At 44.2% G+C, this 14,756-nt stretch overlaps 1 protein-coding gene and 1 non-coding gene across 2 annotated transcripts in view; one reads left to right on the forward strand and one right to left on the reverse strand.

Moving 5' to 3' along the window:
- Window positions 1-14,756, reverse strand: part of LOC145341258 (uncharacterized) — a 183,085-nt gene that overhangs the window by 105,775 nt on the left and 62,554 nt on the right. Inside the window, exons 5-7 of the mRNA XM_080186185.1 lie at window positions 2,042-2,176; window positions 1,401-1,445; window positions 1,087-1,203 (exon numbers count right to left, since the gene is read on the reverse strand). Coding sequence (XP_080042311.1) covers window positions 1,087-1,203; window positions 1,401-1,445; window positions 2,042-2,176 — 297 coding nt within the window. The remainder of the gene's footprint in view (window positions 1-1,086; window positions 1,204-1,400; window positions 1,446-2,041; window positions 2,177-14,756) is intronic.
- On the forward strand, window positions 4,906-5,087 carry LOC145341668 (U2 spliceosomal RNA). The gene has a single exon (XR_013886427.1). It is a non-coding gene; the product is annotated as a U2 spliceosomal RNA (small nuclear RNA).

Here is a 14,756-nt window from a genome sequence, read left to right on the forward strand (position 1 = left end):
GTGGTTAGCACTGCTGCCTCACAATGCAAGGGACTCGGGTTCAATTCCAGCTTTGGGTAACTGTGTGGAGTTTGTATGTTGCCCCCATGTCTGTATGGGTTTGCTCTGGGTACCCTGGCTTCTTTCCACAGTCCAAAGACATACAGGTTAGGTGGATTGGCCATGCTAAATTGCTTCTTAGTGTCCCAAGATGTGTAGGTTAGGGGGTTTAGTGAGGTAAATATGAGGAATTATGGGATAGGGCCTGGGTAAGATGTATAAATTAGGTGGATTAGCCATCATAAATCCGTACTATTTAAGCAAAGGGTGGGCCTGGATAAGATATTCATCAGGGAGTCAGTACCGGTTTGATGGGCAATGGCTCCTTCTACATTGTCAGGATTCTATGAAGAGAAAAGTAAAAGTAAAGCTGAAACCTTGAAAGAAAAAGGAAACAGAATTGGGGCAGAGATGTCAGAACAGTCTGACATTGTTGATCTTAATATTGAGTGTGGAAGACTGTGAAGTGCCTGATTGAAAGATCAGATACTGCCTCTTAAGTTTTTGTTGAACAACAGAATATCAATAATTCCTATACAAATAGATTGAGCTGTGGGATAGTTGTGTATGAATATGGCAAATGGCATGGAGGACAGATGGGATGATAATGGGCGCTACTGAGGTGGAGTCTTTACAACAGAGAAGACATGAAGGCAGAGAATCAAATAGGATTTAAGGTTTCAAACTGTGACCAGTTAAGTTTTGAGGATGACCTATGTACAGCTGATCCATAAGAAATGGGGCTGTTCTAAAAAGATAGAAAACTCTGGTAGATACAAGAAAACAAAAAAAAGAGAAAAATGCAGTCAACACACTGGCTCATCCAATCATCCTGGTTCTTTCCTCAACCTAATTTTTTAATCACCTTTCTCTCCAGTGTCATATCCCTTTACTCTCTGGAGTGAAAGTTATATCCAATTGCTTTTGCAATGACTGCATTCTATTAGTATTCCATTCTGTAGGTGGTGATACACTTTTTCAAATCTTAATAACTTTTCCATCTGAAGATACGATGCCTTATGACAAGATTGAAAAAGATTTCCCTACCGGTAAACCAACTCTTCCTGCATACCCTGGTCTTCCAGGGGGACCAGGGTCTCCTCGAGATCCATTGCAGCCATCCAATCCAGGAGGCCCCCTAGGGCCTTGTTGTCCAGGAAAACCCTAAAATCATCAATATTTCAGTAAGTCATTATGAAATCACCTGTAGTTGCAGGATTTATATTATGGTGCTGTGCTGAACTTGGGAAATTTAGTATCTGACTCGATCCTGAGCAGATCAAATCAGTCTAGCACAAATAAATGTCCAGCCACAATTACACACTGGTCATCAATTGGAAAAAGTTCAAATAAATACTCACTGGAATGCCATCCAATCCTGGAAAGCCAGGAACACCAGTTGGACCCTGGAAAATGAAAACCATTATCGGATTCTGTAAAGTATTTTCTTTCCTTTCTCTTTGTAACAATTAACAGCACAAACGACTGGTCAACTCCCGCTATTCTACCAAAGCTGCTCCAGCACAGTCTCTAGAAGGTGCAACACTGCAGCCCTGAGTAATTATAGTACTTGTTGTCTTTGTCAAATGGTAACTAAATAAAATTGAAAGTTTTTGTTTCTCCACCTAAATTTGTAAAACCTTTAACAATCATTTTTCCAGTTTTCAAATGCAAAAAGGATTTTTAAATTTTTTCCCCCAGGATGTAGGCACTGCGAGCTGAGCTGTCTTTTGTTGCCCATCCCTGATTGCCCTCCAGAAGGAGGTGAGCTGCCTTCTTGAGCCACTTCAGTGGTGTAAATGCACCCACAGGGCTATTAGTCTGCACAGTAACAATGAACTACAAAGTGGAGAGTTTCCCGCTCACTTGACTAGCAGTCACTTCAAACTGATGGCAGTATCCCTAATGTTGTTGCATATTGGCAATGGCTGGGTTACTCTCACTATATGAGATGGTGATGGGTAAAACATTTTGCATGCACCTATGTTTTGTTTCATCTTACCCTGTCCCCTTTTATTCCAGGAAATCCAGGTAGCCCACGTTCTCCACTTTGTCCTTTTAATCCTGGTGGGCCTTGTGGTCCTTGTAAGCCGGGGAAACCTGGTTGACCACGGCTTCCTAATATGCCTGGATGCCCCTGAAATTAATAGATAAAATGTTTGTATTCTCTTTCAAGAAAACAATTTTGCAATAAAACAAAGCTCAACTCCATCTGCAGTTAACTTCACTTATCTCCATTATGTCATCTGAAACAGGTGCAGAGAAGGGTGCCAATATTCTTCCCTCCCCACCCCCACCCCCACCCACAAGAAACCAAAAAGGCCATTCAGTTAAAAAGGCTTAATGCTTTCCCAAATTAGGTACAATTCACTTTATGACAAACTCTAACAAACCCACACAATCTCCTGATGAGAAAATCTGTAATGATTCTTCCTGCTCACCTCCCCCACAAAACCACCCCCCCCCCCATCTGCTAGAAAATCTAGCAGAACTCCAGAACACATACCAAACGATAAAACTTATCATATATCCTACATTGTTCATTTGTGACTAGGTACTTTCCTAAGCATGACATTCTCTTGGTTTATCAAGAAACCAGCATATTCTACAGTGTATTTGGACCTAAATCTTCGAAAGCATTCATAAGAACATAAGAAATAGGAGCAGGAGTAGGCCATCTAGCCCCTCGAGCCTGCCCCGCCATTCAATAAGATCATAGCTGATCTGAAGTGGCTCAGTTCCACTTTCCCGCTTTCTCCCCATAACCCTTAATCCCCTTGCCTACCAAAAACCTATCTACCCACGTCTTAAATATAGCGAGGTAGCCTCCACCACTTCAATGGGCAGAGAATTCCAGAGATTCACCACCCTTTGAGTGAAGAAGTTCCTCCTCAACTCCATTCTAAACTGTACCCCCCTTATCTTGAGGCTGTGCCCTCTAGTCCTGCTGTCCTTTCTGAGTGGGAAGAACCTCTCCACCTCTACCCTATCCATCCCCTTCATCATCTTATACATCTCAATAAGATCCCCCCTCATCCTTCTAAACTCTAACGAGTACAAGCCCAGTCTATTCAGCCTCTCTTCATAGCTCAACCCCCTCAACTCCGATATCAGCCTAGTGAACCTCCTCTGCACTCCCTCCAAGGCCAAAATATCCTTGCGCAAGTGCGGCGACCAAAACTGCACACAGTACTCCAGCTGTGGCCTCACGAGTGCCCTGTACAGTTGCAGCAAGACCTCCCTACTTTTATATTCAATCCCCCTTGCTATGAAGGCCAGCATCCCATTTGCCTTCCTGATCACCTGCTGCAACTGCAGGCTGGGTTTTTGCGACTCATGCACAAGGACCCCCAGGTCCCTCTGCACCATAGCATGCTGCAGCTTTTCGCCCTTTAAATAGTAGCTCCTCCTACTATTATTCCTGCCAAAATGGATAACCTCACACTTGCCAACACTGTATTCCATCTGCCAGGTCCTCGCCCACTCGCTCAGCCTATCTAGATCCCTCTGCAGACTTTCTACGCCCTCCGCACAATTTGCTTTTCCACTTATCTTTGTGTCATCAGCAAATTTCGACACCCTACACTCAGCTCCCTCCTCCAGATCATCTACATAAATGGTAAATAGCTGAGGCCTCGGCACCGATCCCTGGGGCACTCCACTAGTCACCAACCGCCAATCCGAATAGCACCCATTGACACCTACTCTCTGCCTCCTATTTGACAGCCAATCCTCTATTCACGCTAACACCTTACCCCCAACTCCATGCCCCCTAACCTTCTGTAACAACCTTTTGTGCGGCACCTTATCAAACGCCTTCTGAAAATCGAGAAACACCACATCCACCGGTTCCCCTCCGTCCACCGCACTAGACACATCCTCATAGAATTCCAATAAATTCATCAGACACAACTTCCCCTTAACAAATCCGTGCTGCGTCTGCTCTACCAAACAATTCTTCTCAAGATGCCTCGCTATTTTTTCTTTGATGACGGATTCAAGCATTTTTCCTACAACAGACGTTAAACTAACTGGCCTATAATTCCCTGCCTTTTGCCTGCTACCCTTTTTAAATAGCGGTGTAACATTAGCCGTTTTCCAATCTTCTGGCACTTCCCCGGAATCCAGCGAGGTTTGGAAAATAATCACTAAGGCATCCACTATCACCTCTGCCATTTCCTTCAGAACCCTGGGATGCATTCCATCTGGTCCTGGGGACCTGTCCACCATCAGTCCCACTAGTCTGTCGAGCACTACCTCTCTAGTGACAGTGATCGCATTCAGGCCCTCAACTCCTACCATCCTTCTATCTTTAATACCCAGCAAACTATTTGCGTCCTCCTCCGTGAAGACCGAAGCAAAAAACTTATTTAAGGCCTCAGCCATTTCCTCATCCCCCACCACTAAATCCCCCCTCTCATCCTCTAAGGGTCCAACATTCAACCTAGCCAGCCTCCTCCTCTTTATATATTTATAAAAACTCTTAAGAACATAAGAACATAAGAAATAGGAGCAGGAGTAGGCCATCTAGCCCTTCGAGCCTGCCCCGCCATTCAATAAGATCATGGCTGATCTGTCGTGGCTCAGTTCCACTTTCCCGCCCTCTCCCCATAACCCTTAATCCCCTCTCTTACCAAAAACCCATCAACCCGCGTCTTAAAAATATTTAGTGAGGCAGCCTCCACCACTTCAACGGGCAGAGAATTCCAGAGATTCACCACCCTTTGAGTGAAGAAGTTCCTCCTCAACTCCATTCTAAACCGCCCCCCCTTTATCTTGAGGCTGTGCCCCCTAGTCCTACTGTCTTTTTTGAGCGGGAAGAGTCTCTCCACCTCTATCCTATCCATCCCATTCATCATCTTATACATCGCTTCTCGGCCTTTTGGCTAAGATCAAGTGTAGTATCAACATGCTGCACTTGGTTGGAGTCATTAGGTTACATTTCAGTTTCATTTGAAGCAATTTTTTAAAGCGGCATCTCGGCCATTTGGCTAAGATGCAAATAAGATCAAGCCTTGGAGGAGGAGCTAAAAACTCTTACTATGCTTTTTTATATTTAGTGCTAGTTTAGCTTCATAGTCTATCCTTCCTTTCTTTGTCAACTTCTTCGTCATTCTTTGTTGATTTTTAAACCTCTCCCAATCCTCTACTCGCCCACTACTTTTAGCCACTCTAAACGCATCAGCTTTTAATTTAATACTCTCCTTTATTTACTTCGTTAACCACGGCTGATTATCCCTTCTCCTACGATCCTTCTTTACCATCAGAATAAATTTCTGCTGAGCACCAAGAAAGATCTCCTTAAAGATCCTCCACTGTTCCTCAGCAGTCCTACCGACCAATCTGCACCCCCAAGCTACATTTGCCAATTCCTCTCTCATCCTATCGTACTCCCCTCTGTTCAAACAGAGGACACAGGTCTGGGATCCTACTTTCTCATCCTCCATCTGCATCAAAAACTCAACCATACATTCCCAACCAAATATTCACCCAACTCTTCTTTGAATGCGCTGTGATGGAAAAGAGTTTGCATAGAATTTTATCACATCTCTCAAAGAAAATCCCAAAGGAATTCACAGACAATGGGGGCGTGTTTTCGTTTTGCTATTTTTCATTCCATTGAGTGTTTTCTGTTTTATCTGAATCCAAAAAAAGTGAGATATGTGCAAAAAATGGCAAAATATCTTTCTTTTCAACCTGTCGACTTCTTTTCCATATACTTTTCTGCGTCAAGGCAAAGTCAACATGTTTGTATTTGTTTATAGGAAATTGTGTGTGACAGAAGACCGAGCCATACCCAGAAAAGCTGGGGAGAATAAAATGATGAAAGATAATTGGTCAGCGCACCCATTCTCATTTCAGCTTGACAACCCAATTGTGGATTTGCATCAGCTTGCAAAACTGACTGCATTTTAAGTTAGCACAAAAAAGATGTCAAATTTGATAAACATGCATTCCTACTGACTGCATGTACCCTTAAAAAGAATGCAATTTGCAGTCAAAGCTTTATATGGAGGATGGGATAACTTGCCCCTTACATATTCACATTCCTCTTACTCACAGAGCAGTTGTTATTTTTCTATAACGTCTAGATGCAGATGTAATCTTTCACATTTGAGAAACAGCAGCTGTGTTAAGTTACAAAGGCAATTTTTCAGGCTGTGATTCAGGACTCAGTTGGTCTGTGATCTAAGTGATTAGTAAAAACAATTCCCTTAAACAGCAATGAAAATGCTTCAATTGAAGGTTTAGACCTTAGAATTTAGAAACCCTACAGTACAGAAAGAGGCCATTCGGCCCATCAAGTCTGCACTTACCACAATCCCACCCAGGCCCCACTCCCATATCTCTACATATTTACCCACTAATCCCTCTAACCTTTGCATCTCAGGACACTAAGGGCAATTTTGCCATAGCCAATCAACCTAACCTGCGCATCTTTGAACTGTGGGAGGAAACCGGAGCACCCGGAGGAAACCCACACAGACACGAGGAGAATGTGCAAACTCCACACAAACAGTAACCCAAACTGGGAATCAAACCCAGGTCCCTGGAGCTGTGTAGTAGCAGTGCTAACCACTGTGCTACCTTGCCACTGTTTCTTCTGCACAATTGACTATTGCGTCTAATGCTGGGCAAATTTAAATAATATGGAAATATCAGTCCTGCAGGCATGAGGTGCTGACAAATTACATTTTCTTGAATGGCACAGTTGCACAGTTAGTGACTGGGTGAATTTTAGTCATTGTACTTTGCAACAAAACAAAATGCATTTTGAGATTGTCACCTAAAGACAATTAAGTTTGATTTAAAATATGTTTCTGATATAAAGTCAAGCTCAGGTTACAAGGGGTTACTCTCCAGAGTCCCAGCAATCTTTTATGACTTGATAGTAAAAAGCCGACACTGAATAATGGCTGGTTAAGACTTCTGATAATTTGTCCCAGTGGAAAATTAGTTAGTCATTAAAATTAAATCCATTCATTCAAAGACAATGGGAAGTTGTTCAGTGTCTGTTGCAAGGTGATGGTTCCTAATCCTGGGCCTATTTTCAACAGAGGTTGCTAATGGAAGATCAGAGGTCATGGTCATGAGCTCTGGAATTGGCCACTTTGGACAGTTTTATGTCTGGAACTATCACTTTGAAGACATGAATGACATTTACGTTTTTCATTCTTATTCTGTCCTGCGATATGGGCATCGCTGGCTGGACCTGCATTTTTGCCCATACCTAATTGGCTTTGAACTGGATGGCTAGGCCATTTCAGTAAGAAGTTCAGAGTCAGCCACATTACTGTGGCTCTGGAGTCACAATTAGGCCACACCAACTTAGGTCAACAGATTTTCTTTCGTAAACGACATTGCGGAACTAGATGGGTTTTTGCAAAAGATCAATAAATGGTTTCATGATCACTATTACTGAGAGTAGCTTTTTAATCCCAGGATTTATTAATTGAATTCAAATTCCACCAGCTGCTCTGGTGGACGCACATTCCCAGAGCAGTGGTCTGGGCCTCCTGATTGTGAGTACAGTGGTATTATCACTGTGACACTGTCTCCCGTGATTAGTTGAAGTCATGTTGGTGGCACAAGAAATACGAGCGCCCTTGTAAGTCTATTTTCTGAAAAGGCACGCAAATATGCATTGTGCCACATGTAAACTTACACAGTCCAATACTGTACACACAATGAGGGATGTTATCATTATTGTCCCTGAGTTACGCAATTGCTAATTAGATTTAATGGAGCCATTAGTTTCCAGATTCTCAGGGATATAGACTTGCATACAGGAATGACTGAACAAGAGAGAATACCTAGTACAGAACTAACATTTTTAAATATGCCTGATTAAGAGATTTCAATGAATGGCAGACTTTGCTTAATAATTTACAGCACAAAGCAAAACTGCAGTACGATCAATCCATGAACAATGCAAGCAAAGGCAACAGTCACATTACATGCTTTTGAGGTAAAATAGATTTTAAACTACAATGATTTGTCTTTCTTCAGTATTCTTAATATAAATAAATGAGCATTTAGGTCATGATTCTTCATTGGCAGGAAGAGTCAGAGAATGTGCAGCTTACCAAAGACAGTTCTCTTTAATGGACATTAAGGGAAGGGGAGCTCTTAGCAGAAGACGGCATAGAGTCATAGAATCACAGAAAGCTGACAGTGCAGAAAGAGGCCATCTGGCCCATTGAGTCTGCACCAATCACAATCCCACCCAGGCCCTACCCCCATATCCCTAAACATTTACCCGCTACTCCCTGTAACCTATGCATCTCAGGGCACTAAGGGGCAATTTTAGCATAGCCAATCAATCTAACGCACACATCTTTGGACTGGGAGCTGGGAATCTGTTTATTCTCTCAACACGCTTTGCAATGGCCCTTTCATAGAATCCCTACAGTGCAGAAGGAAGCAATGCGGCCCATCAACCCTGCACTGACTCTCCAACACAGTATCTTACCCAGGCCCTATCCCCAGAGCCCCACATAGTTATCCCCCTAACCTGCACATCTTGGGACTCTAATGGGCAATTTAGCATGACCAATCCACCTAACTGTACATCTTTGGGGTGTGGGAGGAAACAGGAGCATAGGCAGAATGTGCAAACTCCATATGTGCAAACTCCACACAGTCACCCGTGGCCAGAATTGAATCCGGGTCCCTGGTGCTTTGAGGCGGCACTGCTAACCACTGAGCTGTCCAAAATTAATGCCAGAGTGGAATGGAAAATAGTCCATTGTTTACAAACCTTTTTTAAGTGTTATAACTCAGGGTTCGATTTCTAAATAAAAGTCGGACAAAATTTTAACTGCCAAGGGGAAAACAGGTTTAGGGAAAGCTCAAGGCAGCTCTGAAAACTGACAGCACTCAACCAGAGAATTAGCATCCTGCCTCCTTGTTTCTCAGTCAAAGAGGACAGCTGACTTGTTGTTTAAACTTGTCAGATGAAAGATTTCTAGTTAAAGGGAGCCCGACAGAGTCAAAATGGATAAATTGGGCATTGATCCCTCTGGTTTCAGCAACAAGAGGAGTAGAGAGGAGACCTGGGAAAGCAGCCCCCACAATTACCTGGAGCTCCTGCTGTGGGATTGTAAGGACCAAAGTTGGGTAATATTTACCAAGGAGGGCAAATCCCCCCTCAAACCAAGCAGACATGGATGGAAATGGCCAAGATAGTGAGCAGCAAAGTTGCGGCCTTACCTTTCCATTGTCATCAAACACCACTTTGAATTTGATTTCTCCATACATAAAAACATTTCATGTTTTTCTATTTTGTCTCTACTTTCTGGTCAATAAAATTTCTCATATCTTCCCCTGTTTACCCATGAAACCTTTTAGAACACCAATGTTCCTTGCCATCTCTGAACTCCCTTTTCAAATTCAAAAACTGAAAAACCAAGTTTCCCACTTTTCTTACAACGCAAATTGCAGATCCAACATTTTAACTTATAACTCAAACCCACCATAACCATTCAGTATAATTACATCACCCTAACACCTTTAACCTTGCATCTCTTAGCCCTGTAGGAAGTCTGACAACACCAGGTTTAAGTTCAACCGATTTATTTGACAGTAAACTCGCAAGCTTTCGGGGTTTGCCCCTTCGTCAGGTGGATGGAGAGTTCTGGCCTCAGACAGAGCATATAACAGCACAGACAGTTTACAGATTACTGGTTAGAATGCAGGTTAGGTCTAAAGACTCGCATTCTAATCAGTAATCTGTAAACCGTCTGTGCTGTTTAATGCTCTGTCTGAGGCCAGAACTCTCCATTCACCTGACGAAGGGACAACCCTGAAAGCTTGCGAGTTTACTATCAAATAAATCGGTTGGACTTAAACCTGGCATTGTCAGACTTCTTACTGTGTTTACCCCAGTCCAACGCCGGCATCTGCACATCATCTCTTAGCCCTCACAGACAACCTGGCTCTAGTAACCTTCCCACTGTTTAATTAAATTAACCTTGGACACACACACACACACACACACACACACACACACACACACACACACACACACACATCTTCATCTATACAGATTATCAACATAATCCCAAAAAATATATTTTTAAAAATCTTTCACCACACATTGAAAGCACACTCGCAAAGAAGTGAAGTGAGCACCTGTCTCTCACTAGGACACAACTATTGCTATTCAATTTCACTATCTGAAAGCTTCCCATCTTGCCAGTTTCATTGAACAAGCACTCCTCACGTACTGTTACCTAGTGGATCCTGGTGGGTTCCAAACAGCTCAAGGGATCCATGCACCTGGCAAAATCCTCAGTTAACACTCTCTTTGACAATCTTAATTCACCACCCATTAAACATCTATAGTCAAGGAAATACACTCCCCATTAAGCCTTGCATTCTCACTAAGAGAGAGAACCTCTACCAATTCCTTCACAATCCCCTTATTCTTCCTCCAGGTTTCCTCTTTTACTCCTTCCTGATCTCTACTAGTAGGTTCTCCCAAACATCTTCTCAACATCCACCCTATCAAGACCTCTCAGAATATTATACATTTCAATCAAGTCATCTCTTACTCTTCTGAACTCCAGCGGATACAGATCTAGCCTGTCCAATCTTTCCTCACAAGACAACCAACCCATTCCAGCTGTTATTAGTCTGGTAATTAGTTGATCGCAGGCGCAATGGATTCACTTTGCTGGACACCACAGATCCTCAATTGATGACGCTAGGTTCAAAATCATATCAGAATACTGAAAAGCAATCCTTTAGAACATGCTAAACTTCTTGTGGGCAACTGCTGACTGCTGACCTTCCTTTAAGGTCAGCAGTTAGCTTCTTCCCTTGGTCGTTTACTGAAAATTTCAGGCCAACTTGCCAAATCAAAAATACACTAAATAACAATATCTAATTTGGAGGCAAAATTGAAATGTTCATCCTAAATAAAATGTTCCGTGAGAAATTTCAGGCCAACTTATCAAACCAAAAATACACTAAATAATAATGTCTAACTTGGAGAGAAAGTTGAAATGTTGATCGGAAATAAACATGTCTTGTTCCATGAGAAAATACCACACCTGAGCAGCTGTTTTAAAAATGTTACAGTTGCTAAATTGAAATGAGCTCATGTTCTACACCCTTAGGTGCTTACAGGTATGTGTTTGTAACAAAAGGTATGCAGTGTAAAGATTCTGTCACAGCCCACCAATGCAGTTTTGAAATGTGAAATCTGGAAGAGCAACTACACCACACATGAAGAGAAAAGTTTCCAACCAAAGTCATATTTTCACTCAGAAGGAACCCACAAACAGTGTAAAGCTATTTAGTCTCTGAAGTCTGTTCTTCCAGTCTATAACATCATGACTGATCTTTATCCAAACTCCATCCACCCACCTTAGTTCCATAACCTTTCATACTCATGGCTAGAAAAGATATCTATCAATCCCAGGTTTTCAATTCTTAATCGAGCTAGCATTTACTGCTCTTTGTGGGAGATGGTTCCGTACTTCAAGCATATTCTGCATGTAGGAGTGTTTCCCAGCTTCTCTCCTGAATAGCCAGGCTCCAATTTTTAGTCCATGACCTTTATCCCAGACTAATCACCAACAGGAAAAGAGTTTTCTGGCCCTTCCCTGGCGGTGGGGTGACCAAGCCACGCAAAGTGCTGCAGAGGCTGGTGGGAGAGCTCAGTGGGACCGAAGATCCGCAAACTGTCTCTTCCAACAGAAAACACGTTGGGGAGGGGTCGAAAATCCCACCCTCTTTATCCACCCTATCAATTCCTTCACAAAACCTAAAACTCATTAAACATCTATAGTGAAGGGAATACACTCCCCATTAAGCCTTGCATTCTCACTAAGACAGAGAACCTCTAACAATTCCTGTCATAATCCTGTTATTCTTCCTCCAAGTTTCCTCTTTTATTCCTCCCTGAATGGCGGGGGGAGCTGTTCTATTGTAGTGGTGGGGAATTGGTACAAACGACCAACATTCATTAATAAGTGGCGCTGCGACCACCAGGCGGGGTGGGGGGGTGAGGAGGCACAGTGGCACAGTGGTTAGCACTGCTGCCTCACAGTGCCAAGGACCCGGGTTCAATTCCCGGCTTGGATCACTGCCTGTGCAGAGTCTGCACGTTCTCCCTGTGTTTGCGTGGGTTTTCTCTGGATGCTCCAGTTTCCTCCCACAGTTCGAAAGACATTCTGGTTAGGTGCATTGGCTACATTGGATTCTCCCTCAGTGTGCCCAAACAGGTGCTGTTTAGACTGTACATGCCTAATGAAATCAGAGGCAGCATCAAATTGGATCATCTGGTCTCATTAATATAACGATGCAATACGGTCAACCATTATGACCCTAGTGGCAAAGATTTAAACGCTCTGGAAAAGAAAGTCTCATAGAAACTATGAGATTCGTCATTTATCCAGTTGCTAGTTATACTTAAATGTAAGAGAGAAGTTTCAAAGCCTGGATCCTCCTCTGAGCATCAATCGCCATCAGATTGCAGCTCCAATTGGACTTTCCCTTGACTTGATGATACTCTACGTTCTTTCCAGGACTTTCTGGGTCCAGCTTTCCCAGAAATATGAAGTGCAACATCCTTTGGAAAACTCCTTTGCAGTGATGAACAAGTGGTTGATGAATAGACAGAACAACCCCCACCACCCAACCCCCTCACAAATTTTACGGCATAGCTGCCTTACGGTAAGTTTAAGTGTCCAGTTTGAATGTTGGTGAATGGATGAATGAGTGAATGGATGAGTGGGTTAAAGTGATAGGGTGGGTGAGGTAAGTGCATAGACGATTATTGAGGTGGCAATTGGAGAGGTATTCAGGGGAGGGGGGTGGTCAGGTCAAGTCAGAGGGAGTTGGGTGGGCTAGTGGGTAGTCAGGTTGAGGGGACATGAGTGCTTAGGATTAGTTAGGTGTGTATTGAGGGGGTGGGTGGGTGCGGATGGTGGTCTAGGGGGGAGTTAGTTGGTCAGAGAGGGCAAGTTCTGTAGTTTCACAGGAGTCAGCCTAGGTATTCCCAGTTAACTACTCAGGAAATTATGTCGGAACTGTTCAAAGTCTCCGACTATAACTCAGAGTCAGAGACATTCGCAGAGGGTCCCAGGGAGCAGATGAATTGTCCATCAGAAGTTGAAACTTCCTAGGCAACTCCCATATAGATCCATGGGAATCAAGTAGATAGGGTTGTTAGGAAGGCCTACGGTGTCTTGGCGTTTATTGGTAGGGGGATTGAATTCAGGAGCCTCAGCGTCATGTTGCAACTGTACAAAACTCTGGTGCGGCCGTACCTGGAGTATTGTGTGCAGTTCCGGTCCCCACATTATAGGAAGGATGTGGAGGCTTTGGAGAGGGTGCAGAGGAGGTTTACCAGGATGTTGCCTGGTATGGAGGGGAGGTCCTATGAGGAGAGACTGAGGGATTTGAGGTTGTTTTCGTTAGAAAGAAGGTGGCTAAGAATATTGAACATATAAGATGATTAGAGGTTTAGATAGGGTGGACAGTGATAGCCTTTTTCCTCGGATGGAGAAAGCTAGCACGAGGGGGCATAGCTTTAAATTAAGGGGTGGTAGTTATAGGACAGATGTCAGGGGTAGGTTCTTTACCCAGAGGGTGGTGAGGGATTGGAATGCCCTACCTGCTGCAGTTGTAAATGCACCTAGTTTGGGGGCGTTTAAGAGATCCGTGGATAGGTTTATGGATGGAAAGGGATTGGTTTAGGTTAGAGGGTCATTGCTTTTTAGCTGGTCGGCGCAACATCGTGGGCTGAAGGGCCTGTTCTGCGCTGTAATGTTCTATGTTCTATGTTCTATACATCAGGACTTCCACCGGGTCCTGATGCACATCTCAGCCATACATCCAGGGCCCGATTTTACCATTGTGTTGCACCTGTTTTCAGGCACAAAAGCTTGGTAAAGTCAGGTGTGAGGCCTCTAGCGCGATCCGTGCCCGTGTCTGTGCAGATGCCCACTTTACCAAGACATGATAATGGCTGCGATCTGACGGCACCCGAAACGGGCGCAACGGTGATTTATTTGCATTTGCATGCATTTAAATTGTACTAATGGGCTGCCCGCCCAACTTTATCAGCATTCCCCCATTTACCATCGCGTTCACGCGTCCAGATTCGACGCGAAACAGAAATGCTCAACAAAGGTCTGTTTCGGGCGCTCCAGCTTCTGAGGAGATGACTTCAGAGCTTCCGACAGCTCTCTGATTCAGATCGATGGGGGAAGGGAAGGCGAGTCCGATCGTTCACTGGTGGGTGGGGGTGGGAGGCCTAATCGTTCTCTGTGAGGAGGAAGGTGGATCACATGTATCTCTGGTGGCTGGGGGGAGGGGGTTGCGTGAGGCCTGATCATTCTCTGGTGGGGGGGAGGGAGGAGAGAGGCCATATCATTCTTTGGTGGGGTTGGGAAGGGGAGGGAGACCCGATCATTCTCTGGTTGGGGGGGGGGGGAGGCCAGATGGATCTCTGGTGGTGGTGGTGGTGGTGGGGGCGGCGGTGCGGGGACAGCTCCCACTCTATGGGCGATTAGTTGGGGGGGGGTAAGGGGGAGCAGAGGGTGGCGATCGGTCTGGGTAGCGTGGGGAGTGCGCGGATAAAGGGGAGAGTTACGTTGTGGAGGTGGGGTGATACCTTTGCGGGCCATCGCTCCCATTTTTCTCTCTCGGGCAATGTTACCCATTTTTTGCAGCCCGAGAGCGATGTGAGACAGGGACACGTT

Source organism: Carcharhinus amblyrhynchos, chromosome 3 (genome assembly GCF_965287045.1).
Source record: "Carcharhinus amblyrhynchos chromosome 3, sCarAmb.v2.hapA, whole genome shotgun sequence".
NCBI lineage: Eukaryota > Metazoa > Chordata > Chondrichthyes > Carcharhiniformes > Carcharhinidae > Carcharhinus > Carcharhinus amblyrhynchos.